Here is a 27,166-nt window from a genome sequence, read left to right on the forward strand (position 1 = left end):
TGTTTTTTAATTTTTTTATTGTGTTTTTTAGTGATCAGCTGCTTCTTCTGTAATAGAAAGATTTTTAGTATTTTTCTTTATTTTAGGGGGTGGGGAAGACTAGATTGAGGATGCAGTTGAGGTCATGGCTGTCACATACTCGTTGATGATTGAGGGCTTTACGTTTAAAAATTATTTACAGAAATACACACTTCCTTAATCAGAGCTGTCTTATTGGTCTCTGTGCAGAAGCACTTTTTTTTTTCTGCTTCCTGTGTAAACCTTAATGCTTACTTCTGATGGTTCGTACTCATGCTCTTCTGAATCTGTTCTGTTTTCTCTCTTTACGGATAGGATTCTCAGCCTTCACCTCTCGCTTTGTTAGCAGCCACTTGCAGCAAAATAGGAACTCCTGGCGAGAATCAAGGAACTGGACAGCAGCAGATTATTATAGATCCAAATCAAGGTTTGGTGCAGCTTCAGAATCAGCCACAGCAGTTAGAATTGGTAACAACTCAGCTTGCTGGAAATGCTTGGCAGCTTGTTGCTGCTGCTCCTTCTGCTTCAAAAGAAAATAATGTTGCTCAACAAGGATCTTCTGTTGCCTCAAGTGCAGCAAGTCCCTCCAGCAGTAACAATGGAAGTGCATCTCCTTCAAAAACCAAATCGGGCAATTCTTCTGCAACAACCCCTGGACAATTCCAGGTCATTCAAGTACAAAATCCAAGCGGTAGTGTCCAATACCAAGTGATTCCACAGATTCAGACAACAGAAGGTCAACAACTTCAAATCAATCCATCTAATGCTACTGGTCTGCAAGACATACAGGGTCAAATTCAGCTTATTCCTGCAGGGAATAATCAAGCTATCCTCACAACTGCAAACAGGACAGCTTCGGGGAACGTTATTGCTCAAAACCTAGCAAATCAGACAGTTCCAGTCCAAATTAGGCCTGGTGTTTCCATACCACTACAACTGCAAACTATTCCTGGTACTCAGGCGCAAGTTGTAACGACGTTACCTATAAACATTGGTGGGGTAACGCTAGCATTGCCTGTGATAAATAATGTGGCAGCTGGAGGAGGCTCAGGTCAAGTTGGCCAGTCTACAGAGAGCGGAGTTTCCAACGGAAATCAGCTGGCTTCTACACCCGTCACTTCTGCCTCTGTCAGTACAATGCCAGAGTCTCCCTCCTCATCTTCCACCTCTACAACAACTGCCTCGACATCTCTAACTAGCAGTGACACGCTAGTAAGCTCTGCAGAAACAGGCCAATACACAAGCACGGCAGGCAGCAGTTCAGAGCAGACCACTGAAGAATCTCAGACACCTGCTACAGAATCTGAAGCCCAGAGCTCCAGTCAGCTGCAATCCAATGGACTACAGAACGTCCAGGATCAGTCAGGTTCGCTTCAGCAGGTCCAAATCGTAGGTCAGCCTATTCTGCAGCAGATCCAGATCCAGCAGCCTCAACAGCAGATTATTCAGGCCATTCCTCCACAGTCATTTCAGCTCCAGTCAGGGCAGACTATACAGACCATCCAGCAGCAGCCTTTGCAGAACGTTCAGCTGCAGGCAGTAAGTCCAACTCAGGTGCTCATCAGGGCTCCAACTTTAACACCATCAGGGCAAATCAGCTGGCAAACTGTACAGGTTCAGAATCTGCAAAGCCTTTCAAATCTTCAAGTTCAAAATGCTGGGTTACCCCAACAGCTAACCATTACCCCTGTGTCTTCAAGTGGTGGCACAACCATTGCCCAGATTGCACCAGTGGCTGTTGCTGGTACCCCCATCACTCTGAACGCTGCCCAGCTTGCTTCAGTACCTAATCTTCAAACAGTAAGTGTTGCCAACCTGGGTGCTGCGGGTGTGCAAGTTCAAGGAGTTCCTGTTACCATTACCAGTGTTGCGGGTGAGTGGTCTGACAAAGTTTCAGATTCGTTTTGTTTTGTTGGGTGTTTTTACTATTGCAAGAATACTGGACAGTTTGAAATTAATACTATGTTCAGGATTTTCCGTAACGAACATCAAACCCTTAACTGTGAGGAAATACCTTATACTTATCTCTAAAATTCAGGTTTTAAAATAGCTGACGCTTCTCCTAAACATTGAGTTGGGACAATTGAAATGGAACTTTGTATTGGATAACTATCCTTAAACGATCCTGTTCTCCATCTTAGTAAAGATTTGTAAGCTGTGGGAGTGAACATGAAACTTTACTGTTAGAGCTTTGATAGGTTTAAAAAAATAACAAAAAGCATTTTCCAACCAAGCCGTAATCCCATTCTTTGCTTGGGGGATATAGGGTGAGAAGAGTGACAGTATGTGAACTGGGATATCTTGGCATGGCATGTGTTTGTGTGGAACTATTTGTTGCATTCTGGACTAGCTTCTAAAGTTGTTTCCTTAAAAGTTTGAGCTCTGCAAAGAGATGGAGTGGAATAAGGTATGCTTATGCACAGCATAGCTTCTGTGACTTTTTTTTTTTAAAAAAATACAATACTGGTAACTGTACCCCAGTACTTGTTGATGAACTTTTGATATGTATTATGAAATGCCTGTTTGGTTATGCTGGTCTAATAGTTGGGAAAGGAGCTATTAAAAGGTCTAGGACAGATAACAGAGCTTAGTTCTAAAGCAAATTCTGAGCAAGATCTCTGCAACGACCTGCAAGGGCAACTATATGTAAAATTTGCAGACTTTTAACCTTTCAGGTTAAACTTGATTTAGGGGTTCTCTCTGTCAGTCTGATAACTGCTTACATGAGCTTGGTTTTATTTCATACAAGTAAAAGTCTTCTCTTGTAGTAGTTACAATAGACTCTTGTCTTAACAGCAACCTGACTATAGACACAGTGTTTTAGGATAAAACTGTAAGAAAAAACCCTTGTGTTTACCTATGTGTTACCATAAACAAGTGTTAGTATCATATTGACTCTTAATTGGTTGTGGGTTTTTTGATAATCCTGTGCTAAATGAAAAATGTTTAACTGGGCAAAGGATTGTTCCCTTTAATTGAAACATTACTGAGGATGCTAAGCATAGTTTGGTAATAAGAAATATGCCATTAGGAGAATTCCCTCTGCTGTGGTACGCTTTGGCACTTGATGGCAGGTTGAAATACTAAGAGCTGGGTTGCACTAAACCTGGCGTACTTAAGGAGCGTTACAGAAATCTTAATCTGGGTAATAAGAATTAAAATCTTGACCTTGTGTTTAGCTGTAATGGTTCAAAAGTTTCTGTTAGCCGGAGCTGACCAGCTGCTACATCTTGCAGTCCAATTTGCCTTGGGCAAATTTTTTTCTTTATGAGAAGGTGGTGGTTGACTATTGTAGACAGAAGTCCCTACTTCAATAAGGGACTTCATAGGAAGCATGCTTTGAGAACAGCCTGGATTTGTGGGTGCAGGAAGAAACTTTTCTGCATGCAGTTCTATTGGTTTTTTTCCTGCTTACTAATGGTGTACAACTCTTCAGTACGCGCTAGTAGATATTAGAACAAGAGATTCTGAATATAATTTTGCTCAGGTATCTTGACTGCACCTCTGCTTGCAGGTGATGTCTTTTGGAAAATGAAGGGATTGATATTTGTAACTGAGGATGAAAGAAGGGGAATGAGTCACAAGTATGGTCCTAGTGAAGCCAAGCCTTAGTCATACAGGATTCGTATGTTAACTAATAAGTTTTGTGACCATTGAATTCCCCTCCACCTTTTGCCCCCTCCCATGGCTGTTTCCATAGCACTTTTAATTTGATGCTAGCAGCAGTTAATCCTCATATAAAGTGACCATTTCTTCATATAAAAGGTACTATTTCTGTTCCCCAAGGCTTGAGGTTATGGAGAAAGAACAATCTTTCAGAACGTGAGAGATTAGTTGTTATTTCCTTCTCTTGTTTATCTCTACTTCTTTCCTATGAAACTTCCTGATGCTACACTCTGGGAATGGGAGAGATGGTAGCATGGAAAGGAGAACGAGGAGCTTGATGTGCAGTTCTTCATGCTATATTAAGTATTCAAGGAAAGAATGGTTATTAAATAGAAGATTACAAACATGGCAAAATCTAAAGTTTGCTTGCCACTTATAAGAAATAAGCTGTCTTGATCAGGGCTACTAACTTCCTCAGATTTGCTGTTTTTTATTTGAAATGTTTTTTGCTATTATTGTTACAGGAAACCTTTTGAAAAAATAAACCACTTGATTACCTCAACGTCTGCAGACTGGTATTTCCATTCTTTTTCTGCAGTACCTGAGCTTGTCAGTGTGAACTCTTTTGTACATTAATTGAATTATCCAGAAGTGGATCATTAGCTAGAAATGAGGAGTGGAAGTAGCTGTTAGAAATGAGCCATATGGAGGATGTGCAGAAAGTGTCAGGGAAGAGACTGAGGGAAGGACTCATCCCCTTGCATTGATTCAGGTGCTCTGACTTTGTTAGGGGAAAAAAACCCCTGAAGTTCCTTTGTCTTTAAAGCAAACCCAGATGATCGAGGCAGCTGAGTTTCAGGGAGGGGAACCCCACAGAAATCACAGTAAGTAGTTGTCTGAAATAACTGTTCTTTTATTTGTGTTGTAGTTCTGTTCCATGAACATTGGTTTTCCTAGTTACTTCTACAATGGGGTAATTTCAGGTACCTTTTTCTTAGCTTTTCATATTACTAAATTAGTAAAGCAATAAAATTTGAAATAACTGCAAATAACAAAAATTCTTAGCTTAAAATTGTTCTGGAAATAAGCTATAGAACTAGTTTGAGAGGTTTTTTTGGTTTTTTTTTTGAATGAATTACAAATTTCAAAAGAGACAGTTTTCACATTGGGAAGAAAAAAATATTAAAATCTGCAAGTAAATACTATATTTTGGTCTGCTTTTTGTAAATGTTGTTACTCAAAGTCTCTGGTCCCAAGGTGTGTAGGCTCTACTGTAAACCAAGCAAGATGAGTAAGTGCGTTTAGATTTTGTTGTTCTTGTCTTTTTCAGTAAAAATTCAACCGTTGTTCTTGTAAGTGTGGTAGTTTGGGTTGTATGTTGTGTGTGGGCAAAAAGCAGGGCAAACCAAGAGAAGTTCTCCCGTCCTTTCACTTTCTGGCTTGAGGGAGAACTCTTATTTATGATGTAGAGGAAAATAATTTTTTTCCTGGTAGAGTGACTAAGCACTGACAGATTGCTCGGAGAGGTTGTGGACTGTCCATCTTTGGAGATATTCAAAAGCTGTCTGGACATGGTTCTGGACAACTTGCTGTAGGTAGGCCTGCTTGAGCAGGGTGGCTGGACCAGATGACCTCCAGAGAACCCTTCCAGTCTACGTTATTCTGTGAAGTTTTGTTGAGATGTGCAGAGTGTTAGTCAAAGGAGTAATTAGATGTATAGAAGAAAGCTGGATGAGAAATAGAACCTAAGTATCTGAGCCTTAAAAACAGATTCTTTAAACAATTATTTAATTAAGTACTAATCAAACAATCAATGGACTTCATAAAAGCAACTGTGTTTATTTCAGCATGCAGGGATCTACAAATACCTGCCTTGCTATGAGATCAGTACCTGTCACGGCCTTTAAGCAGCCTAGTTCTGTACAAAGGAAACTGCCTTTCTTCAGTGCTGTGTGAATTGTTGTTGGTTTATACACGATTCTGGGTGGAATGACATGGCCTTTAATGTTGATAGGTGGTGACTTCTTGAATTTAGCCCCTGTGAGCTTCGGGACAAGCAGGTACTAGTTCCTTTGCCTTTTTTTGAGGCTTCTGCTGTGATAGCTGTAGATGCGAGTTCAAAGGATTCCTGTCCCGCATCCCCTTCTTAAAAGAACATATCCTTTGCCGCCTTGAAGCTTATTTTCAGGCACTATTTATCTGGATGTGTTAATTGACAATGTAAGTGACTATGTGGGAGGAACTTATTTTAGTACTAGATGCTTCTAAGAAAAATATGTACTTCATAAAACCATTTCCTTTTGGTGGGCTAAGTTGTTTTTTGTAACTCGGCACACTGGAGTTTGTTTTAGGAATAGCACAAAATGTGGACATTTGTGGATGCTGAAGAATATGGGGTGAGATAAAACAGACCAGTTAAACTGTAAGAAAATGCTGAGTATTAATGGCTTCTCTGTAGAATTTTGCATTCTGCATGTAGGATTTCTTTCACTGGAGCCTTCAGAAGAGGTCACAAGCTTTTTCTGAACTTGTTAATTGTTTTTGCTGACAGTGGGAATCTAATGGTAGTTGTGGAGATGATGTCTTTTCAGAATAACTTCCTGTTTCTTGGGGGGGGGGGGAAAGTAATAGATCAGACTTGTGTCTAGCTTAATTATTTATCTTGAAGAGATTTTGATACATGATGATGAAGGTGCTTGTTCCATACCAAAGTGTATGAGACACTTTTGTTTTAAAAATAGTGGAAAATATTACTTGTATTTTATGTGTGGTTAGTCCAAGCTTTGTTAGTTGCTTTAGCCAAAAGTCACCAGATTCCATCATTTTGCAACTCAACTTCAAGCCATTTTGTTTAAGATGAGGAGTGGCATGGTCTGAATTATGGGGCATTTGGGGTTCATCCACCAAAATAACCAGGGTGTGCTGTGTACTCTAAACCAGTTACTAATGACAATTAAGTTCAATATCAAGTGTTTCTATTGGGGCACTTTAAAAACATCATGAACCTTACCCTTCTGTTTCATATGCTGTAGTAATGTGAGTCACTAAGGCACTTTTCTCTTTGAGTAGCTACTTTCCTTGCACTGTTCTTTGTAGTTATGCACTTTGAGGTAGTTGTACCTCGGGCCTCCCATTTTCTTGTGCCTTTTCTTATTTGTCTCCATCCAGCTTCAGCCATTCTTCAAGGCTTTCTCTTCCCTTTCTTTCTTTCGTAACTCTTCTTGTGTGACAGTCGCTAGTTTTATGACTTACTGTTCAAAGGCTGAGGACGTTGTTTAGATATTACTGTCATTCTGGTTCAAACTTTGCAGAGGAGTTTGAAACATTCTACCAAATTCTTCAAACAGAAATAAAATTATACATAAGATTTGATGCATGTAACTCAGGAATAGGAAAAGAGGAAATATTACACCCCTTTTTAGAAAGAGTAAAAAGGAGGAGCCTGGGAGCTACCAACCAGGCAGCCTCACCTCTCTGCCTGGTAAGATCATGAAACAGATCCTCCTGGAAGCTATGTTTGAGGCATGTGGGTGACAAAGATGTTTAGAGACAGCGAGCATGGCTTTACAAAAGGCAAATTGTGCTGACCAATCTGGCTGCCTTCTGTGATGGTGTTGGTAGGTAAGGGAAGAGCCGCTGATTATCATCTAGCATGACTTACACAAGGCCTTTGACACGGCCCCACAAGATAGCCTTTGAGAGATACGGGTTGTATGGATTAACTGCTTGATGGGTAAGGAATTGGCTGGATTGGCCACAAAGAGTTGCCATCAATGGCTCAGTTTCCAAATGGAGAATCGGTGATGTTCCTCAGGGACCATTGTTCAGTGTTTTTATTAATGACATAGTGGGACTGAGTGCACCTTCAGCAAGTCTGTGGATGACACCAAGGTGAGTGGTGCAATGTATGTGCTTAAGGGAAGGGATGCCATATGGAGTGACCTTGACAAGCTTGAGAAGTGGGCCAATGTGAACTTCATGCAGTTCAGCAAAGCCAAGTACAAGGCCCTGCACCTCAGCTGGGCCAATCCCCAATATCAGTACAGGCTGGGTGATAGATGGATTGAGAGCAGCCCTGTAGAGAAAGACTTGGGGATATTGGTACATGAAGACCTGGATGTAAGCCAGCAATGTCTGCTTGCAGCCCAGAAAGCCGATTCTATCCTGGTCCACATAAAAAGAAGCAAGGCTAGCAGGTCAAGGGATGTGATTCTCTCCTCTTCCACTCTTGTGAGACCTCATCTGTGGTACTGTGTCCAGTTCTTGGGTCTTCAGTAGAAGACAGACATGGACCTGTTTGAGCGGGTCCAGAGGAAGGCCATGAAAATGATCAGAGGATCTGGAACACATCTTCTATGAAGAAAGGCTGAGGGAATTTGGTTTGTTCAGACTGGTGAAGAGAAGGCTCTGGGGAGACCCATTGCAGCCCTTTGATATACAAAGGGAGCTGATAAGGCAGACGCAGACTTTTTACCAAGGCTTGCCTGTTGTCATAGGACAAAGGGCAGTGGTTTTAAACTGAAAAGGGTAGGTGTAGATTGGACATAAGGAAGACATACTTTATTGTGAGGGTAGTGAGATGCTGGAACAGGTTGTTGAGAGAAGTTGTGAATGCTCCATCCCTGGAAGTGTTCAAGGCCAGGTGAGGTAGGGCTTTGAGCAACCTGGTCTAGTGGAAGATGGCCCTGCCTGTGGCAGAGGAGTTGGAACGACATGATATTTAAAGGTCCTGTCTGACCCAAACCATTCTGTGCTTCTATGAATGTAAGAATCAAAGGTGTTTCTGACCCTGTCTGATGCTGACTGCAGGTGATGCATGCAAGAATAATCTGCTCAGATACTCTCCCACTATTCAGTGATCTGCACCTCAGATCTTCCTGAGCCAGAAGTGGGATTTTTTTAAAAAAATATATTTAATGATCCTCGATTAATTTATCTTCTGTGAATTTGTCTTTTTTGAGTCTGAGTAATTTTTTTACATGTTCAATACAAGTCTGCAATAAATAGTCTTAATTGTTATGTAAGATACGTTTTTATTTAATGTTCTCAAACTCCTGTATTGTGAAAAATTAAAAGTTTGATTCACCTTTATACCACTCAGTCTTCTATTATCTCTATCACATATGCTTGTTATCAAGGGAGGGGAAAGTGTTTAGTCTGAAGTCCTAGAATATTACACTTTACGTTGTTGAACTGTAGAAAATGCATTTTCATGACATGTAACCTGTGGGTCTCACTGCTTGCGTTAATGTGCTTTATGTATGAGCAGAACTCGGTAAGTTGTGTAGCAAAGTAAGGAGGGATGTCTGTAAGTGGTAACAAGCTGAAAAGGGTTTAAAATAGCCATGGTATATGCAAGCAAACTGGCAAATATAAATACCAAGGGTGGAAGTCAAAGGAGCTGAAGAGTGGTGGTTGCATGATCTTTCTTTTTTGAATAACATCCAGTGTTTCCCTGGATGTTCATTGGCAAGCAAGCTGCAGCAAACATCTTGAAAGAAGGAAGCTGCAAGCTATGGAATCTGCAGTAAAAAGATAAGTACAAAGAAATGAGCTATTTTCCACAAAAAAACCCCCAAACAAACAAAAAAAACCAACCAAAAAACCAACCAGAAAAAAAAAATGCAGAGTCTGTCTTAGTTTTTCACTTCATAGTGTGTTGCTTGGCATTCTGATGGTGTAGTTGGGAGGAGTATAGAAATTGAGCATGCTTTTTCCAAAGTCATGAAAGGTCACTTACAACTGTTCTCAGGTTGCCTTGAGCTGAGAATTGTTGTAGAACCACAGTGTTCTAAATACTGTAACATTGGCATCCTTCTCAAATGCTTCAGAGTAATTATGGGAGAAGCATTTAGTCTTCTAATGACAAAATTGCTTTGGTTGTGGGATTTTCTTAAACTGAAATGCCAAAATAGTGGCAGAAACAGTTCAACAACAAACTATGCTGGTAAAAACAAACGTTGGCCTTTGTGATGGTAGCTTAACAATAAAATATCAATATACTATTCCTGAAATTGGTGCATAAGGCATGTGCAATCTACCTGTTCAGCTAATTTGCCTATGGAGAACAACCTGGTAACAATGACTCGCTAGCAAGGCATGACTTCATCATTGCCTGTAGATAAAGTAGGAAGGGGGAAACATTTTGAGTACCAACTTTGCTCGTGATTGCCAGGTGAAATAGGTTTCTAATGAGCTGTTTCTATGCTATTAACTTCAAGAATTAAATGCAATTTCTTTAGTCTTCAAAGAGTGTTAATAAAACTATTTCCCTATTAGAGTATGTGGTCTTATAAAAATGTTTCATCGATACAGGTGCACTCTCAGAGAATATCTGGTTTTGCTCTCCCCTCTCTGGTTGCCTATTATCAGAAATCAGACATATAGAGCAGGAAATGAATTGGCTGAATTTTCTTGTTCAGAATGTGTCAAGGAAACTAACCAAGTGATACTAACAGGCTGATGAAGATGTGAAATATTTTTATTTTAAGGGTGGTTAGATCCACACTAAGCCAACCTTTTTGTTCTTCCATTACCACCCAGAGTGAGGACTTTGCAAGAACCATAATCTAAATCTGATTTCAATAGCTTCCTCAGTGTACCTTAAATTATGGAGTACTAAGCTTCATATGATTTTGGTACCGGTAGGTAAGATGGATCAATTATTACTGTGTTAGTATATTAAAAATGTTTAATGGCAATTATGATTTTTGAAAAATATAACTATATATGGAATGGAATGTCATGTTCTAAGGGGAATGTTAATTTAAAGTATCAACTGTTGTTACTGAAAAATAACTACGCTTTTCAATGGTCTGTGATTTTAATGGATAATTTAGTTAATAAGAGTTGTTTTATTTATATGCTGTAGCATAGTGGCTTTGGAAGTAGTAAGGACTGAGTAATGAAATGTAATTTTTATAATTAGTATTTTGCTCTTGTCATAACACTTTCACCAAAACAATAGCTCTGGATATCTGTAGTCTCTTGAGAATTGTAGTGTCTCAGCACATCCTAGGTTAATTTGGGGTATAGTTGTATGGTTACATGGATTTCTGTATGCATCCATTCTTAAGAATGGAGTTTCCAGTGATGTTTAATACTACTGATAGTGGATACCAGTCATGCACCTTGATTGGCTGGTCATTGGTAAACCATGTTATCCCAGCGTGCATACTTAGTATCATTGTGTTTTGAAGAGAAAATGATCAGTTAATATCCTTCTGCCAAAAAACCTGCCTTGTTTTAACCTACATGTTAGGTGCAAGTCTTGACTTTCCTTAAATATGGAGTAGTTTCAAGTGATGATGTGACTGCTTTTCCCTTAAGCAAGATGCTGCAGTTTAAGAAAACGCGGGTATTTATTGTCTTTTTTTCGTTGGTCAGCAGGAGGTAACTGATGAAAACCTTGAGCTCTTCCGTTCATTCTGAATCAACAAGATTGATTAAGCTTATGTTTTTATAGGGATAACAATGTTACGGAAGAAGATGGCAAACTTCGAAGGGATCCTGGAGATCTTTGCATCTTAGATCTTTGCATCACCCTTCTTTTGTGTTTCTGTAATATGTAGCTGCTTTGGTCCTTGCACAGCGAAGGCTGTAACAAAGTTACAGTTTTTGCATCTTTAATAGACAAATTAATCTTTTGTTGGTTAGCCTATTTGCCCATAGTTGGCTATAAAACCAAGGTTTGTGTCTCATGTTTACTCTTATTGTAAAAGGTCTTTAAGGATGCTTTACGAATCTTGTTTTTCTGATAATTTTTAATAATGTTGCCAGTGTTTGGTGTTTTTTTTTTTATTCTGAGTAGATTTTCAACTGGTGTACAACTTTACCTGGTTTTAAAGTTGGCTATCTTTCTGTTGAAAGGATTTTCCATGTATGTACCTGTTAACTAATCCCTCCTGTGCAGAGGTGTATTTACTGTTATCTTGATCAATATGAAGATAGTTTCATATAGCCAAAATGTTTACTTCAAGAGCATTCGTAAACCTTCTGCTCAAGTGTCAAATACGTAAGCTAGCTGAACTTACGTAGTAAAAAACAAACAAACAAAAAAACAAAAACCAACAAAACACAAAACCCCACCCCTACTGCCAAAAAACCAAATAAAGGATTGGAAACTTAGCTTGCATTTTTTCATGTCAGCCTCCTTCTGTCCTTTCAACGTTAGGCTATTACTATTTCCATGTTAATATACAGAAAATGAAGTAAGATGCTAAAAAAACCCAATTCCTGAGACCAGTGGGTTTGTCTCCATATGGCAGAAGTGTGTAACACAGGCATTTCTTTGGGACTGTGGTTTTTTTTCCTTTGTTTTTAATTTTGTTACAGTTAGTCAGGTATTGAGCTCCTGTAGTCAGACTGTGGAGACTAATAGTCAACAAGTTTCTTTCTAGCCCTATCTCTCTCAGAGTTAAGGGGAAGAGTTGGAAAAAGAACTGGGCCATGTCCTGTTGTGCCTGTAAGCTGTAGGGTAACCTGAGAGTTGGGGTGAGGCGATGGGGTAGTAGGAGATGTTCCATGAAAGTAACTTTGAAAACCTCAATTTCTTAGATCCACTACTAGTGTACGTCTAGTGCATCTGACATTCTACAGCACAGCTGGTACTTGGGTTTTCAGTCATTTGCTTGCTCTAAGGTTCAGTATTAGGGAACTACTTGTGTTCATCTGCAGAGAAGTATTCTTGAACACTCATCCTAAATAGACTTTTCTTTTTGACTGTTTTCTTTTGGGTTTTTTTTTTTTTCAATGGTGATGAAAATCAGGGGGTTTTGGAAGGATCTTTTGCCTTAGCAGCAGTATAACAAGTCACTTTTCTGATTCCATCTCCTTCTTTAGTATACCTAATAAATTGACCATATTTTCTTTCCATCTGAAGTCACAGCATCCAGATCGATCAGAGGTATTGCCTTGCTTTGACTGAAACCTCTATTTTGTTGTGCAAGACTACATTGTTGTTTCTGTGTAGGTCTTTGTATTGTATTTGTGGTAGCTCTTTTCTGTGTTTAATAGAGTAATAAAAAGAAAACTAGCTTTCAGTTTAATGGAAGATACCAACAGCTGGGAAAAGCCCTTTTCTGTCTCAACCTGAAGTTATTTCAACACTTTATCCTAAAGCACTTGGGTAAAACTTTACAGTCATGAAGCTTTGGGCATTGTGTTTTGTCTTTGCATTGCCAGTAAGATTCTTCCACAAAAGGAGATAATTTCAGGGTTTTTAAGGTGTTTAAAACCCTTAAACTTGCTTTTTAGTTTCCTTAAATCTCCTGCTTTTAAGTCGTATTTTGCACAGAAGGTAAGCTTAATTATGATGCTGTTCACTGATTCTTGAACACACTAAGATATTTGATATAGGAAAATTTTGGAGGAGAGGATAAGTACTCACAAATCTTGTACAAGTCAGCAACAGACAAAAGATAGAAACTTGCTGCCAAGCCCCTGTACAAGGTAGAAAAGACAGATATCTAGTTGATGCTGCAGTTCGCACTGGAAGCTTTCTGCTTGTAGTAGCATCTGGACGCAGTGATGTGCTGTGATGACCCAAATTTCTTGTAGTAGTTGGGTGAATCCAAGTTCCTCACTCTACTCCAAACTGCTCTGTACAGACTGTGTGGGTCCCTTTCATCAGTCCTTCTACAGTTTCAGTTCTGGGAATTTTTTCCTCTGCACATAGTGTTTCTTCCTAAGTCTTTATAAACCACTGCTTCAGGGTAGAAGAGAGGGCAGAATTGTCTGCGTGCCATATATGTAGCACTGAATTGCATAGTCTTCATAATATACTTATCTATATATATACAAACATATATAAATTAGAAACCTCTTTTCCCCCATTGCCTTGCATTAGTAAGTTGTTGAATGGGGGAGTTGCTGCATCAGCTCTGGTGTTTGTAGAGCTCTGGGACTCTGCGGACTGTCATTAACTTTACTTAGTTGTTCTGTAGTAATATACATGGAATTATGAATGTCAGTTGCAACCTTGTGTTTCACTTTTAGAGTTTGCAGTTGAACAATTTTATTTTTTTTTTCCTCTCAACGTTAGCTGCTCTGGCTTTAGGTACAAGTGCAATTTGCACTTGCGTTTCTCAGATTTTTCAGTAAGGTGCACACAACTGAGAGAACTTCTGTCATTACTGCTGTCATCTTTTTGGCTGCTGAACGCCGGTTACACAACAGCAACAGGAAATCTAAACAAATTATTCTGGGGAACTAAGTACCAGAAAGTTAGTGTCCTTTTCTTAGTCTTAAATTTCTCATCCTTCAAAGATCCACGTTTATAACCATGATTTCTGTGGATCATTACAGTTAAATCTTTTTCTTCCCTTTCTGCCCTGTTTGCCTCAGAGTAGTTTTTCATGCTTGCTACTTCAGGTGAATGAGAATAGGGATGCAGGTGCAATAAGTACTGAAAGGAAACTTGTTTTGGCTTATGATGGGTGGCCAAGCCTAATAACCTAAATGTTTGCCCTACTTTCTATAGGAAAGTAGCTTTCTTTAATAATTCAGTGGTGTTATAGGAGTTATTGTTTTGCAAATTAGCTTTGAAGCCTGTCATAGTTTAACCCTAGCTAGTAATTAAGTACCATGAAGCCATTTGCTCACTCCCCCCTCACCGAGAGGGATGGGGAGGAGAGCTGGAAAGGAATGTAAAACTCAAGGGTTGAGATAAGAACAACTTAATAATTGAAATAGAATAACAATGAAAGAACAATAATAACGATGATAATAACAGTTACAATGAAAAGGGCAAGGAAAAGAATAAATTCCAGAGGGAAAGGAAGAAAGGAACACAGGGCACACAATGCAACTGCTCACCGCCTGCCAGCAGATGCCCAGCCCCTCCCTGAGCAACAATCTGCCCACCCTGGCCATCCCTCCAGGTATATACACCTGGGCATGACATCCCATGGTATGGAATACCTCTTTGGCTAGTTCGGGTCAACTGCCTTGGCTGTGTCCCCTCCCAGTTCCTTGCGCCCCTCCAGCCTTTTTGCTAACAAGGCGTGAGGAACTGAAAAGTCTCACATCAAAGCCAAAACAGAGCACCGCACTAGCTCCTTCAGAAGATAATTAAGTCCATCCCCGCTGAAACCAGGACAAAGCCTAAAACTGATTGAAATACATATGTGTGTAGTTATTTGGCTTCATAGTAATTACTTAAAATTGTCGTGTTTTCTTGCATGAATGTGCTAATAGACTCATGTGTATACAAGTTGTAACTGCTAAGATGCAGTTTTACTGCAAAATTGCAAAGCTGAGTAAGTGATGCTGAAAAAGAAAGGATGTGCAATCCCTTAGCTTGATAATCCTGTATCTTGTGGTAATAAGTAATGCATTTACTTAACTGCTTAAATGGAAAAAAATAGTGACTGAAATGATGCAGGTTCTTCTGTTTGAAAAGCTTTGGAAGTTTCTGTGATGTTAGTCTCAGTTACGTTCAGTCATAGTCATATATGCAATATTGCAATGAGTGAGAGTCTTATTACACATGATTTGCAAAATAAGTACCAGGTTGCCTTGTTCTTTGCATGTTGTCCTGTGGTCAGATAAATGGGTACTATGCAAAAGAAGGACAGAACTTGGACCTGAGAGAAAATGAAATTAAATGGAGTAGTTGGGTATCAGTGTTGCTCTGTGCACCTAAATTTTGCTGTAACTTAACATTATGACCCAACAGCATGCACAATGAAGTTCGGTCATACACAAGTTCAGTGATGATTTTGTTAATCAAGAATGTTTCCCAGTTTCAGGAAATTACTATTAAAGAAATAATGGAAACTAGAGAAAAACTTTGTATCTTCTAAAAGCAAGTGTAAATGTGCCGTGACTGCTTTGACAACTCATACAGAATAGCATAAATGAACTGAAGTGTGACTGCGCCCTCCTGAAATGATTTGTTTAGAACGCTTTCTGAAATGTGTGTTGAAACATGAGAGCTCTTGTTACTGAAAGGTTTGAATGGTGAAGTGTAGTGATATCAGGTCTTGTGGTTTGGAGGCGATGTCAAGTGATCTCATGATTGTAGCAGAATTTCTGGAAGTCTTTAAATGGTGTTTTAATGCCCCTAGTAAGAAGTCCTGTGGATTATTTTTAATAGGTCTTTTTTCTCCATCTAGAAAGTGTCGGGTCATTCTTTTCCTGTATGGATAACCTCTCAGTCACCTGTTTTTAGAATAAGCAGGGTTTGTTTCAAATAAAAAGCTGATTTATATCTAGAACATCCCTATTGAAAAACTGTCATTTTTATAAACTTTTTTTAAGCTGCCCTGATTTAATTTTGTAGGCTGCTGACAAACTCATATCAACAGTTATTTGTTCTCGTATCTTTTCTTCAGTAAACTTGATTTAAGAAAATATGAAATTCCTTTATCTTCCCTTAATATGTATAAATGATGTAAAAGTTAAAACCCTTAGTGATCCGTAATGGATTCTACTACATAATTTAAAAAAAATTAAAATCCCATACAAGTCAAGACCATAGAAGGCTCACTTTAAGTTTTAGACTAGGGCATGTTCTGTCAGGTTTTTTTGTGAAAAATTTCTTATTTTTCTTCAAGAGAAATTATTTTCTTAACTAGTCTAAAATGCATTCATGATACTCTCAAAGGACAAGAGTAAAGAATTTTATGTTTAACAACTTTAAAATGAGAATAGATGCATTTCTTGTTGTCCTGGATGCTACTAGTGTGCTAGCTTGCTGGGATGCTCTTCCAGGAGTTCCAAACAAAAACTAAGTCCAGAAATTACATTACTGAACTTGCCAGTGTTTTCTGATAACTATGTAAATCTCTGGCAGAGAGTATTTATCAGATATGTGTGCTTCTTTCAGTTACTCTTTCCTCAAAAAGTAGAGATTTGCTTATTTAATATTGTGGCCTAGGTCTTTAAATAAGGGTATTTTGTGGTATTTTGAGAGTTTCGGAACCTTCATTTCTGAATTTAGGAAGTGGAATCCAAGGGAAGGGAGTTTAAAATAGCAACTCTGTGAGGTTAAAGACATCAAAATTCACATTAGAAAATGTAATAACTTTGTTAACGCTATCTAAAGAGCAGTCATTTAATTACTGTTTACTGAAACCATATCGATAATGCAATTAAATGCATTTGTTTTATGCAATTAAAGTTGCCCAAGCAACTTTACTATTGGCATTTTCTCTTTTGTGTGTTTATTGTCACCTTTAAAGTTATTGTGAAGAATTTCTACTCAGATGTATCATACTGTATTGTGTTTAATGAATAGATTAAGGTGGTAGCTCACTGGTGTGTGCCCTATATCCTATACTGAGAGGTATGCATGGCCCTCGTGGGGGGGAGGGAGAGTTTGGAGCAGATAAAGTATGTGTCAACAGTGGTACTTGATATTCTGAAGAAGTGTCAGAAGACCCTTGAGTGGTTGGTTATCTCATGACTTAGAGGCTGCAAGTTTGTTTCTATTGCATCAGCACAATGTATCAGATTCTCAGAAATGCTGAAAAGGTTTCCCCATAAATGTGGAATAGTCAGGTCCAGCAAGATTTGTGTGCTGGACGTTCATCACTGTGGTGCTAGTCAGAGTGAAAACAAGGAGTCATCCACCTCAGGGTTCGAGTTCCTCAATTCACATCTTCCTTGGTCTGGCATCCTGGGGGGAAGTTGCATTGAAACTTTAATATCAATTCAAGAAACTCGGAGAGAAAGGGAAAACTGAGAGGAAATTATGCTCTTCAGGTGTGTTCTCTGCAGTAGGTGTGGCTGTAATATCTGTTACATCTTTAATTTTTGCAGTGACCACTTGTAGACTCGTCATTTATAGTGCTGCTCTGTGAATTCAGAGTTACATCTTGGGTATGTTTAATGAACAGATTTTGTGCTCTGCAAAAGACTACGAGCTGACCAAGTTCTTCCTGTTAATTTATTTACCTTTGGCTAACCAAAACCTGCAGCTGGTTCTCAACACAAGTGCTCACATTATCATGTTATGATGAGCATTAGATATAACAAAAATGATCAGTCTTTTTGACTGCAACTATTCATAGCACTTGGCCAGCACTTCAGCAGCTTAACTGCCTCACAAGGAATTGCCCCTGGACTGACAATTTCTTTGGAAGTTTGTGTCCTCTTCTGCCACTGTTAGACCCAAGTACTAAATGTTACTATTTGTGTTTATACCACAATGCTCTCCTTACCCTATCATATTCTCCATCAAGGATTCTCATAAGCACTTTTCTTTCCCATAAGTATATAGGAAATAAATTTATTTCCAGTACGTTGCTATTGCAAAAAGAAAGACTTTGTTCTGTCCTAGACATACTGACACTTCGCACTCATGATTAAGCCTGTCATTCTTTTTCTATGGTTCCTCTGCTGCGAATACCAAACTTTTTTGTTTTCTTTTATTTTATTATCTATCTGCCCACAGCAAGTGGGATTCAAACATTGTCTCTTCTGGGTTTGTCCTTGCTCTTTTCAGTGAACCGAAAGTACTCAGCATCTGTCAATATTTGTGGCCTGCCTAAGAAAACAAGGAATTCATGTTTATTCATATCTAGGCAGATCAGGTGCAAGTTCCAGATGGAAGCCAAGAGAGATAACTGAGAAAATTTGGTTAGCGCTTCTGGTGAAAATAGCCTGATACTGACCCTAAGCACAAGAGAGACTTATTCTGTTTCCCGTAGCCAACAGTGGCCTGTTAGATGACAGTCAGGTCACTTTGGGAGATTCTCAGTATGTCATGTTCTTTAGTCCTAACCTATCTGCATGTACATGGTGGTGTTAAGTGGTGTGTGTTAGGTTTCATCTATGGCTGTTATCATGATGTTACACAAGATAGCCTGTCCAAGCATATATATCTCTTCAGCTATTGTGAATGAAGTAGCCATGGTCCTGTGCTGTGTTGTATATGAACTCACTTGGTGTCTAGGCAGTTTAGACTTCAGAGAGAGTGTTCTCAATCTTATCCCCATTGATGATGTCTGTTACAGATGCCCGAGAAGTAAGTTAGAGTATCAATTAGAATCTCTCTGAATCGTGTTACCTCCAAAGGATTTCTAAGTTTTAAATTAATACTTCAATACTGAGGACTTACAAATCTTAAAATATTATAGTTTATTCTAAGGAATTTTGGTCAGTCACTACGCTCTCTCAATAAGTAGGTAATATTTCCTCTTATTTCCCATTTGTATGAAGGCACTGAATTTTTGAAAATGGCAGCATCTAATGATGTTTTGTCCCATTCTTGTTACTGCGGAACTGGCCTTCAGTGTTGTCAGAGCATGGCTGGAAGTCAGATCTCTGTGTCAGATTTCATTTGTCACGTTATTTTCTTAGACCATATAGTACTACATTTTAAACCAAATATAATATGACCCTACTGCTTAAGAAACTACACTTCTTACCTATAATAGCATAGTCTTTATTTTGCTTTAATATTAAGACAGTAATCCTGATTTCCTTTGATCAAGAAAGCCAATGAGATCAATGTACTTATGTAGTGAAACTGAATTCTTAATTTATCAAGTCAATCTTAGAATTCTATTTGATTCAGTCAAGCTGCTTTTCCAGTATTCTTGAAAACATACTCCCTTCTGCAAAACAAAATGATTGAATATCTCAAGTTGGAAGGCACCCATAAGGATCACGGCATCCAGCTCCCTGCTCCTCACAGAACAACCTAAAACTAAATCAGATGACTAAGCGTGTTGTACCAGATACTTCTTGAGATCTTGACAGGCTTGGTGTCATGACCGCTTCTCTGGGGAGCCTGTTCCAGTGACTGACCCCCCTGTCAGTGAAAAATCTTTTCTTAATATCCAACCTGAACTTCCCCTGATGCAGCTTCATTCCATTTCCTTGTGTCCTTTCACTGGTCACCAGAGAGAGAACATCAGCACCTCCCCCTCCACTGCCCACCTTGAGGAAGTTGTAGACTGTGATGAGGTCACTCCTCAGCCTTGTCTTCTCCAAGAAGAACAAACCAAGTGACCTCAGCTGCTCCTCGTAAGTCTTGCCCTCGGGGCCTTTCACAATCTTGGTTGCCTTCCTCTGGACACACTCTAATCATTTGATGTCCGTCTTCTGTTGAGGCGACCAGAACTGCACACAGTGTTTGAGGTGGGGCTGCACCAGTGCAGTGTAGAGTAGGACAGTCACCTCCCTCGACCACCTGGCTATGCCGTGCTGGATGCACCCCAGGACGTGGTTGGCCTTTTGGCTGCCAGGGCACACTGTTGGCTCATACTGAACTTGCCATCAACCCAGGCCCCAGACCTCTTTGCACAGAGCTGCTCTCCAGCCTCTTATCCCCTCCCCCACCTCCTCCCCCCCCCCCCCCCCCCCCCAGTTTGTGTGTATAACCATGATTGCCCATCCCAGGTAGAGAATCCTGCAAAACAACAACAACAACAAAGCCCTGGTATGCTAGCTTGGTCAAGTTTAATCCTACAACATTCCTTTTCCTTTGTGGCTCAATGTTGATTCAGGACAGATTGTAGGAGAAGAGGCAATTCTGTATGTGCCATAAAGCAACTTCTAAAATTAGGTAATTTTTATTTTCTGAATGTAGATATGTTTTCAAAGGTTATTAGAGGGACATTAATTGGCAATAGATTTAACAATATTTCTGTCTTAAGATTTTCGTTTAATGGTTTCTCATTTATTTCGTGTTTAATGGTTTATTTATTTCAGCTTTTGAGAAAAATAAAACACTCGTTAAACTAGTTCACATTTCTTAGTATCAGTAATTTGCAGTCTTGTACTGTTCTAATAACAAATGACATTAAACAGCACTATCTTAAGCTAGCAGGTAAGTACTCTGTTAGTGCTTCAGGAAAAAGGCCGGATTTATAACTTGTTTTGTGGCTTTTCCTAACTTTAGATGGATTTTTCTTCTATAAAACATGTCAAGTTTATTTCTGCATTCCACTTGTTGAAATGACAAATGAAAGGTACAAACACTTTCTTATTTTACAGGTCAGCAGCAAGGACAGGATGGAATGAAAGTACAACAAGCCACAATAGCTCCTGTTACTGTAGCAGTAGGTGGCATTGCTAATGCAGCAATTGGTGCTGTTAGTCCTGATCAGATCACACAAGTGCAGCTGCAGCAAGCTCAGCAGGCTTCTGACCAGGAAGTGCAGCCTGGCAAGAGACTGAGAAGAGTTGCCTGCTCGTGTCCTAATTGCAGAGAGGGAGAAGGAAGGTAAATGTAAATTTTACCAGTATGTATTTGGGCACCTTATCGCCACTTGCCTCATTTGGGCATGAGATTTTCTTATATTGCCTACATTTTTAATGATTCTATTAAAAAGTATGTTTGTGTATTTCTTTTTAGACAGAGGATTATAATTGCCTCTGTTAGCATGAAATATATTTTCTAATACCTAGCAATATAATTACCTGTTTAAATTTGATCTTTTTAGAGGCAGCAATGAGCCAGGAAAAAAGAAGCAACATATCTGCCATATTGAAGGATGTGGAAAAGTTTATGGCAAGACATCTCATCTTCGAGCACACCTGCGCTGGCATACTGGTGAAAGACCATTTGTATGCAACTGGATTTTTTGTGGCAAGCGATTTACAAGGAGTGATGAGTTACAAAGACATCGAAGAACCCACACAGGTTGGTCAGCCCTCTCTGTATGCATAGTACAGCAAGTCTGAATCATAGTGGCCATGGTTACACACTGATGTCAAAGTTCTCACTTATTAGGATCTCTGAAAACTACTTTTAAACCTAAATAAATTAATTTTGAGAGAGAGGAAGTGGCAGATGTCAGTTTTGATCAATTCAAACTGTGAAATCAAATAAATCAGATCTGTTCAAACTGTTCTTCTGTACCTATGCTAGAAAAAGATGACTTTCTTCACAGATAGGTGATGTGCAGTAGCTAGTGTCTGATCAAAATTTGACAAATTTAGATCAGGCATGCAGAATTGGCCGTGGACCAGGGTCATCATTTCCTCACTTGGACTAGCTCAATCCTTAAGAAACTTACTGACCTCATCCATACATCTGAGTTTGTGTTCTCATGAAGTTTCATAAAGTTTCAAGTGAGAACTGATAAAGCAAGTTCTCTTAACTGTTCATATTGGAAAGATGGACCTCTTAGAAACCAAGAATTTTATCAGCCTTCGTATTTTTAGCCCCCAGAAGGTGTCTACCTGTCATTCCTCCCCTCCCAACTTTACAGCATCAGCAGAGAGCACTTGAAGCATAAGTGCTAATTACATTTGTATGTAATGTATGCATGTAATGTAATGTATACATTAGTAGGCTGAATTTCTATTTTGACATAGATTTCATGCATCCTCATGGAACTTTGGGATTCATGTTTCCAAATTCCCTTCTCATCACTGTAATCTAAATAGCAGTTTTGCTATACTTTTGTTATCAAGTCGTTCTTTCAGGGCTTTTACCTCTCCTTCTCTGCCAGGTTTTTGGAAGTCTATGAAAATTCTCTGGTGACCTGAAATTCAAACATCTCGCCAGATAATCATAGCATAGCAAATATTTGTTGCAAACATTTCAGTAGTGAAGCGTAGATTGCAAAAAGCCTATGACTAAACTGATCACACCTGGAGATTAGACAGGTAGAGAAGAAAATATATTATTTTAACGAGACTTCATATGTTGAATAGAAAAGGGTCAGATTCAAATGATTAAGCAGTGTTCAGTGCTCTCCTTCAGTAACATTTTGGTTTTGTTCTTCTTTTAAAAAAGGTGAAAAGAGATTTGAATGCCCAGAATGTTCTAAAAGGTTTATGCGAAGTGACCATCTCTCAAAACACGTCAAGACTCATCAGAACAAGAAGGGTGGTGGAACAGCCCTAGCTATTGTTACCTCAGGAGAACTGGACTCTTCAGTTACTGAGGTTCTTGGTTCTCCAAGAATTGTCACTGTTGCTGCCATTTCTCAAGATTCAAACCCAGCAACCCCTAATGTTTCAACAAACATGGAAGAATTCTGAAAGGATCATTTCTATGGACGCCTAGTGCTGCACTTAAGTTTACATACCTTTCAGGATATGGGAGTGGGCTGGTAAAGTGGATTACAGAGCAGGAAATCATGTTTTCAGTCATGACTTCTGTAAGTGTTCCAGGTTGGAGGGTCAGCATGGGAAGTGTACACCGGTGCAACAAGACAAAAATTTCAAAAATACAAACAGCGCAAATTGATGTACTAGATAAACAGATGGGGGAATATTATTTCCATACTGTACTTTTTTAGTTATATGTCTGTATATCATGTAATGATTTTAAATGAACTTTCCCCTGCTATTTTAGCATTGTATGTTAACGTGTTTATAAAATCAAGATAATATCAATGTAAAACAGGGTGGACCTTGACTAGGATTAATATCATTTGATGAAGGTACTTTGTTTTTAAAATAAATTTGTTATATTTTCATGAGAGCATCCTTTTCCCATAAGGCATAGCAAAACTAATACAGATTGAACAATAGTGGAAATATTTTAGGTTTTTGCTCAGTCCGTAGAACACATCAGTTGATTTTGGCCGTCTTTTCTCAAGTTTTGGAATTACTCAAATAGCAGCTGGATGATGCATGCTGCAAAGTGGTTCTGAGGTGGACCTCAGATTAATTTTGACCACTACATTATAGTAGTGTGTATAAATGACAATCAGTGAGTTCTAATTCCTCTCTTTGTTTGGAGAGCTAAGGTTATGTAGAATAGTGTATACAGTAGGAAAGACAAAGCATAGAAAGATATTAATGTAAGATTTTACAAAAGTAATGGTATCTTTATGTAGGATGAAAAATTAATATGGCAATTTTTGTGTCAATTTTTGGAATTTCATTTCATTATATTTTAAAACATCTGTGGTCCATTTCTAACTCATAGGTAACATGAATGATAAAACCTCGATTTTAAATATTTAAATGTTTTTTTTAATTTAAATGTTTTTAAATTTTGCTAGAATTCATGGAAATTAATCAGACAATTGAGTGTTGTAGCTCATTCTCCAGTATCTTCTCTCTGTAAATACTAGTTTATTATATTGTGGTTGATGTGCTGGGTTCTTTATGCTTTGACTTAATAGCCAAAGAAAAGAATTAATTATCACATTTTAACCAAAAAAAAATACTTAAAGTAAATGTTTTCTCTCTTTTCCCCTAAATATTACTGTCTTTATTTTCTCTTCAAAGTTAATATGTGGGCTGGTAATAAATATCTGTTACCTATCAAATTGTACATTGAGCCTCCAACCACAAAGCAGACTGGGGAAAGAGGAATTTAGTTATCTTTTTACCACACAATTTTTGACTTCAAAGCTTGATTACATTCTCAGATGTGCCAGTTTGATAGGAATATAGAGGAAATGAAAAACAACAAAAACAAACTGCATTTTCTATGTGACAACTCCAGTATGTACAAGGAGGAAAGATGGCCAAATATTTCATACTCAGGATTTTTAATTACTTCCCATAGACATAAATGTAACCTTTTACACATGCAGTCATTTGGTAATAATTCTCATGACCAGTTTTTTAAAAGATTTATATACCAAAATATTTTTGATGTAACTAAAGGAAGTACAGTGCAAAAAGGATAAGTTGTTTTTTTTTTCCCTGCAAATCACAAAAGGAAGAATGTGTTTGGTAGCTGTTGGTTTGAGAGACAGCTACCTTGTGCATTCCCTCACAAAACATATACTTCTCATCTGAATACTTTATCAATCTTGTGGTGTTTTCTGTATTTTTGAAGCAAGAGAAATACCAATCATTGTTTACACTGTGTACACTTTAGGCCAGCCCTTTGTAGCAAAATACTAAGCTGAAGGTATTTTATACTTTCAGTTTACATAAAAAGCTTTGAGATTAAAGAAAAACAATTTTACACTGTGGTTAAAAATTTCAAGTTTCTTAAAGCTTTTGTAGACTTGTAACAGAGTCTTTAAATTTTAGTTGGGTTTTGTACATTATTTTGTATATTTTATTTAAAGTACTCTTAACTGATGTATCTGGATTTAAAACATCAGAATCAATTAGATGTTACATTTAATACAGATGAACATTAGGTAGTATTAACTGTTAATTTTATTATATAGGAAATGAAACGTCAAATATATATTTTATCATTATGCTTCACAATCAGTGCTATAAATTCTTCTAAAGAAGAAGTTTCCTAATATTAATATCATGTTTCCTAGAAGTTAACAATTTTTGTAAACTGAAGTTACGAGCATTCTGCACAGCCATTTCATATATAATTTTTTCATGCATACTTATGTATGCAGATAGGAAACAAGTCATTTTTAATCTGCAATGAATCCCTATTATAGATGTATCAAAATCTAAATCTGGTTGGCTTCATAGCATCTCAAGTACATTAACTTGTGTTAGCAGGTGCACATTTTACCGCTGGAATTAGAAACATTTTGACAGTCTGTTCTGCATACCATTCTGAATCCACTTTTCTGTCTTAAAAGGATCGTAAATTTCAATGTCCTTTATTTGACTCAGTGGGATATAGCTGTTGTAAGTAATAGGGCACAGATGTGCAGTAGTATCTTGTTTAATGGCATTTCACTGTTCATTCCCTTTGCCACCATTAAAATTTTTGCTTTATTGTAATTATCAGTGCAAAGTGTATTTACCATGGTAGAACTCCAGTGTTAGAATAGTTTTTTTCTTACAATATACTTTCTTTGGTTAGGTTTGTGTATGTGTTGCCGATTACATTAGAAATTGGTGTTAAGTCATTATTTATCACATTCTTTCACGAGAGCAGTAATAAAAGTGTGTAATCTAGGAGAAAAAGTTAATTTGTCAAAGTTAAGTAAGCATGATGTTTAGGTCCTATTTTTCAATTTTATAACTGTTTTATTGCAACAATATTTGTATTTAAGTCTTCATTTTAATGCCTTGTGGTGTTTTTTTATGCATGTCACTGAATTGTCATCCTGCAAGAATTGATGTGCAGCATAGGGTATTAAATCTACATAATGATTTTGAAACAGAAAAATAGTTGATGGTAAAAATGTAAATGTTTTGCAAAAATTCCTTATAAAAAAAGTTTTGTAGTAATATTTCACTTGTAAATTTTTCTAAAAAAAAAAAAAAAAAAGAAAAGGAAAAAAATGAGAGTAACATTTCCCCACATCTAGAATTTAGAAATTAATTCTGCCAGCAAAGCCTGTAAGGCATTAATTTGACACTTTTACAATGCTGATTTGTATAATTTTTTGGTGGGTTTGGAACTAAAATCATGTACAAGTTGTTGCCTGCAATAACATTTTGCAAGTAACCTATTAAAATTCCCTTGAGTTTAAAAGGTTTCTTCATTTAATTACTTACAATATAAAGCAGCAATAAATTATGTTTGGGTGATAATCTGTTTATCAAGAAGAACACTAGAAAGCAAATGCTTCTCAATGGGGAAAGGTTGGCAGCAGCTTCTGGATTTGTGTAATTAAGACCTGTACTTGCTGGTCAGCGTTTCCCAACTGGCAGACTCCCAGCAGGGAATTAAACCAGCAGATTCTAGCTCAGCATGAATTCTGTGGGGTTTGTTCAGCTCTTGCAAATGGAAGTTAATGGTTATTCCTGAACGTACCAAAGGAAGAACTTTTCTAAGGTAAGGAGTATGTACACACACACGTGCGCACACAGAAAAATAATTATAATAAAAGAAAGATAATTCCGTTTGAGAGTGAGAGAAATGAAGTGGCACGATTGTGTTGCAGACAGGGAATGAATAAAACAAACGGAAATTTGAAAGTACTGACTTCAACTCGTAGAAAATACATTGAGCTTTTCTTAGTGAAATGTTAACAGGTTCCTGCGTTGTGTTATATTAAAATAACTGATGGTATATTACATTGCTAATTATAATGCTATACTACTTTTTTTCTTAATAATTTCTATGGTAAGCCTTGCCATACTTTTGCAGTGAACAAGCAGTAGTATTTCACAAACGAAGAAATAAATGTAGAATCACGTATCATTTAGGTTGGGAAGACCCTTAAGATCCTTGAGTCCAGCTGTTCACCTAGCACTGCCAGGTCCACCATTAAACCATGTCCTCAAGTGCCACATCTACACTGAAGAAGACCACTTGCTTGTTCCATCTTCCAAAAGAAGATTGAATTTTAAAAGTTGGCTTCTAGCCTTGTACTGCAAGACAGAATAATCTTTCTTCTTTCCTAATGGAGACCTAAAATCAATTATCTTTATTGTATGTTTGATTAAATACCTGTTTAATTTTGTCTCATTAACCTCTATTTGAATGCAATGATTCTAATGTCATACAAACTTAAGCTGAATGATGTCATAATTCAAAGTAACTGTATCTGGCCAACTAATACATCTGTTGGCCAATCCTTCAGTATTGTGGCACTGGCATTTTTATTGTTAATAAATACATGGGGTTTTGAAGCAGTTTCTAGGTTATTGTTAAGAGTAGTCTTCCACTTAACACAGCCATCATTGTACAGTATCAGAAAACGTAACAAAATCTAAGGATGTTAAGGATGAATATACATGTTGCATTTTACCCTTTCAGTCCTTTAAATGTGATTATTCTACTCTGTGAAGCAAAGTG

General features: G+C 37.9%; 1 protein-coding gene across 2 annotated transcripts in view; it reads left to right on the forward strand.

The window, feature by feature from the left end:
• The window catches only part of SP4 (Sp4 transcription factor), a 28,022-nt gene extending 1,542 nt beyond the window's left edge, over positions 1-26,480 (forward strand). For both annotated transcript variants that reach the window (XM_005237207.3, XM_027786418.2), the window contains exons 3-6: positions 334-1,891; positions 20,572-20,800; positions 21,021-21,220; positions 22,322-26,480. In XM_005237207.3, coding sequence (XP_005237264.2) covers positions 334-1,891; positions 20,572-20,800; positions 21,021-21,220; positions 22,322-22,569 — 2,235 coding nt within the window. In that variant the 3' untranslated portion in view covers positions 22,570-26,480. The remainder of the gene's footprint in view (positions 1-333; positions 1,892-20,571; positions 20,801-21,020; positions 21,221-22,321) is intronic.
• Positions 26,481-27,166: the final 686 nt, after the last annotated feature.

This window comes from Falco peregrinus, chromosome 5 (genome assembly GCF_023634155.1).
Source record: "Falco peregrinus isolate bFalPer1 chromosome 5, bFalPer1.pri, whole genome shotgun sequence".
Lineage (NCBI taxonomy): Eukaryota > Metazoa > Chordata > Aves > Falconiformes > Falconidae > Falco > Falco peregrinus.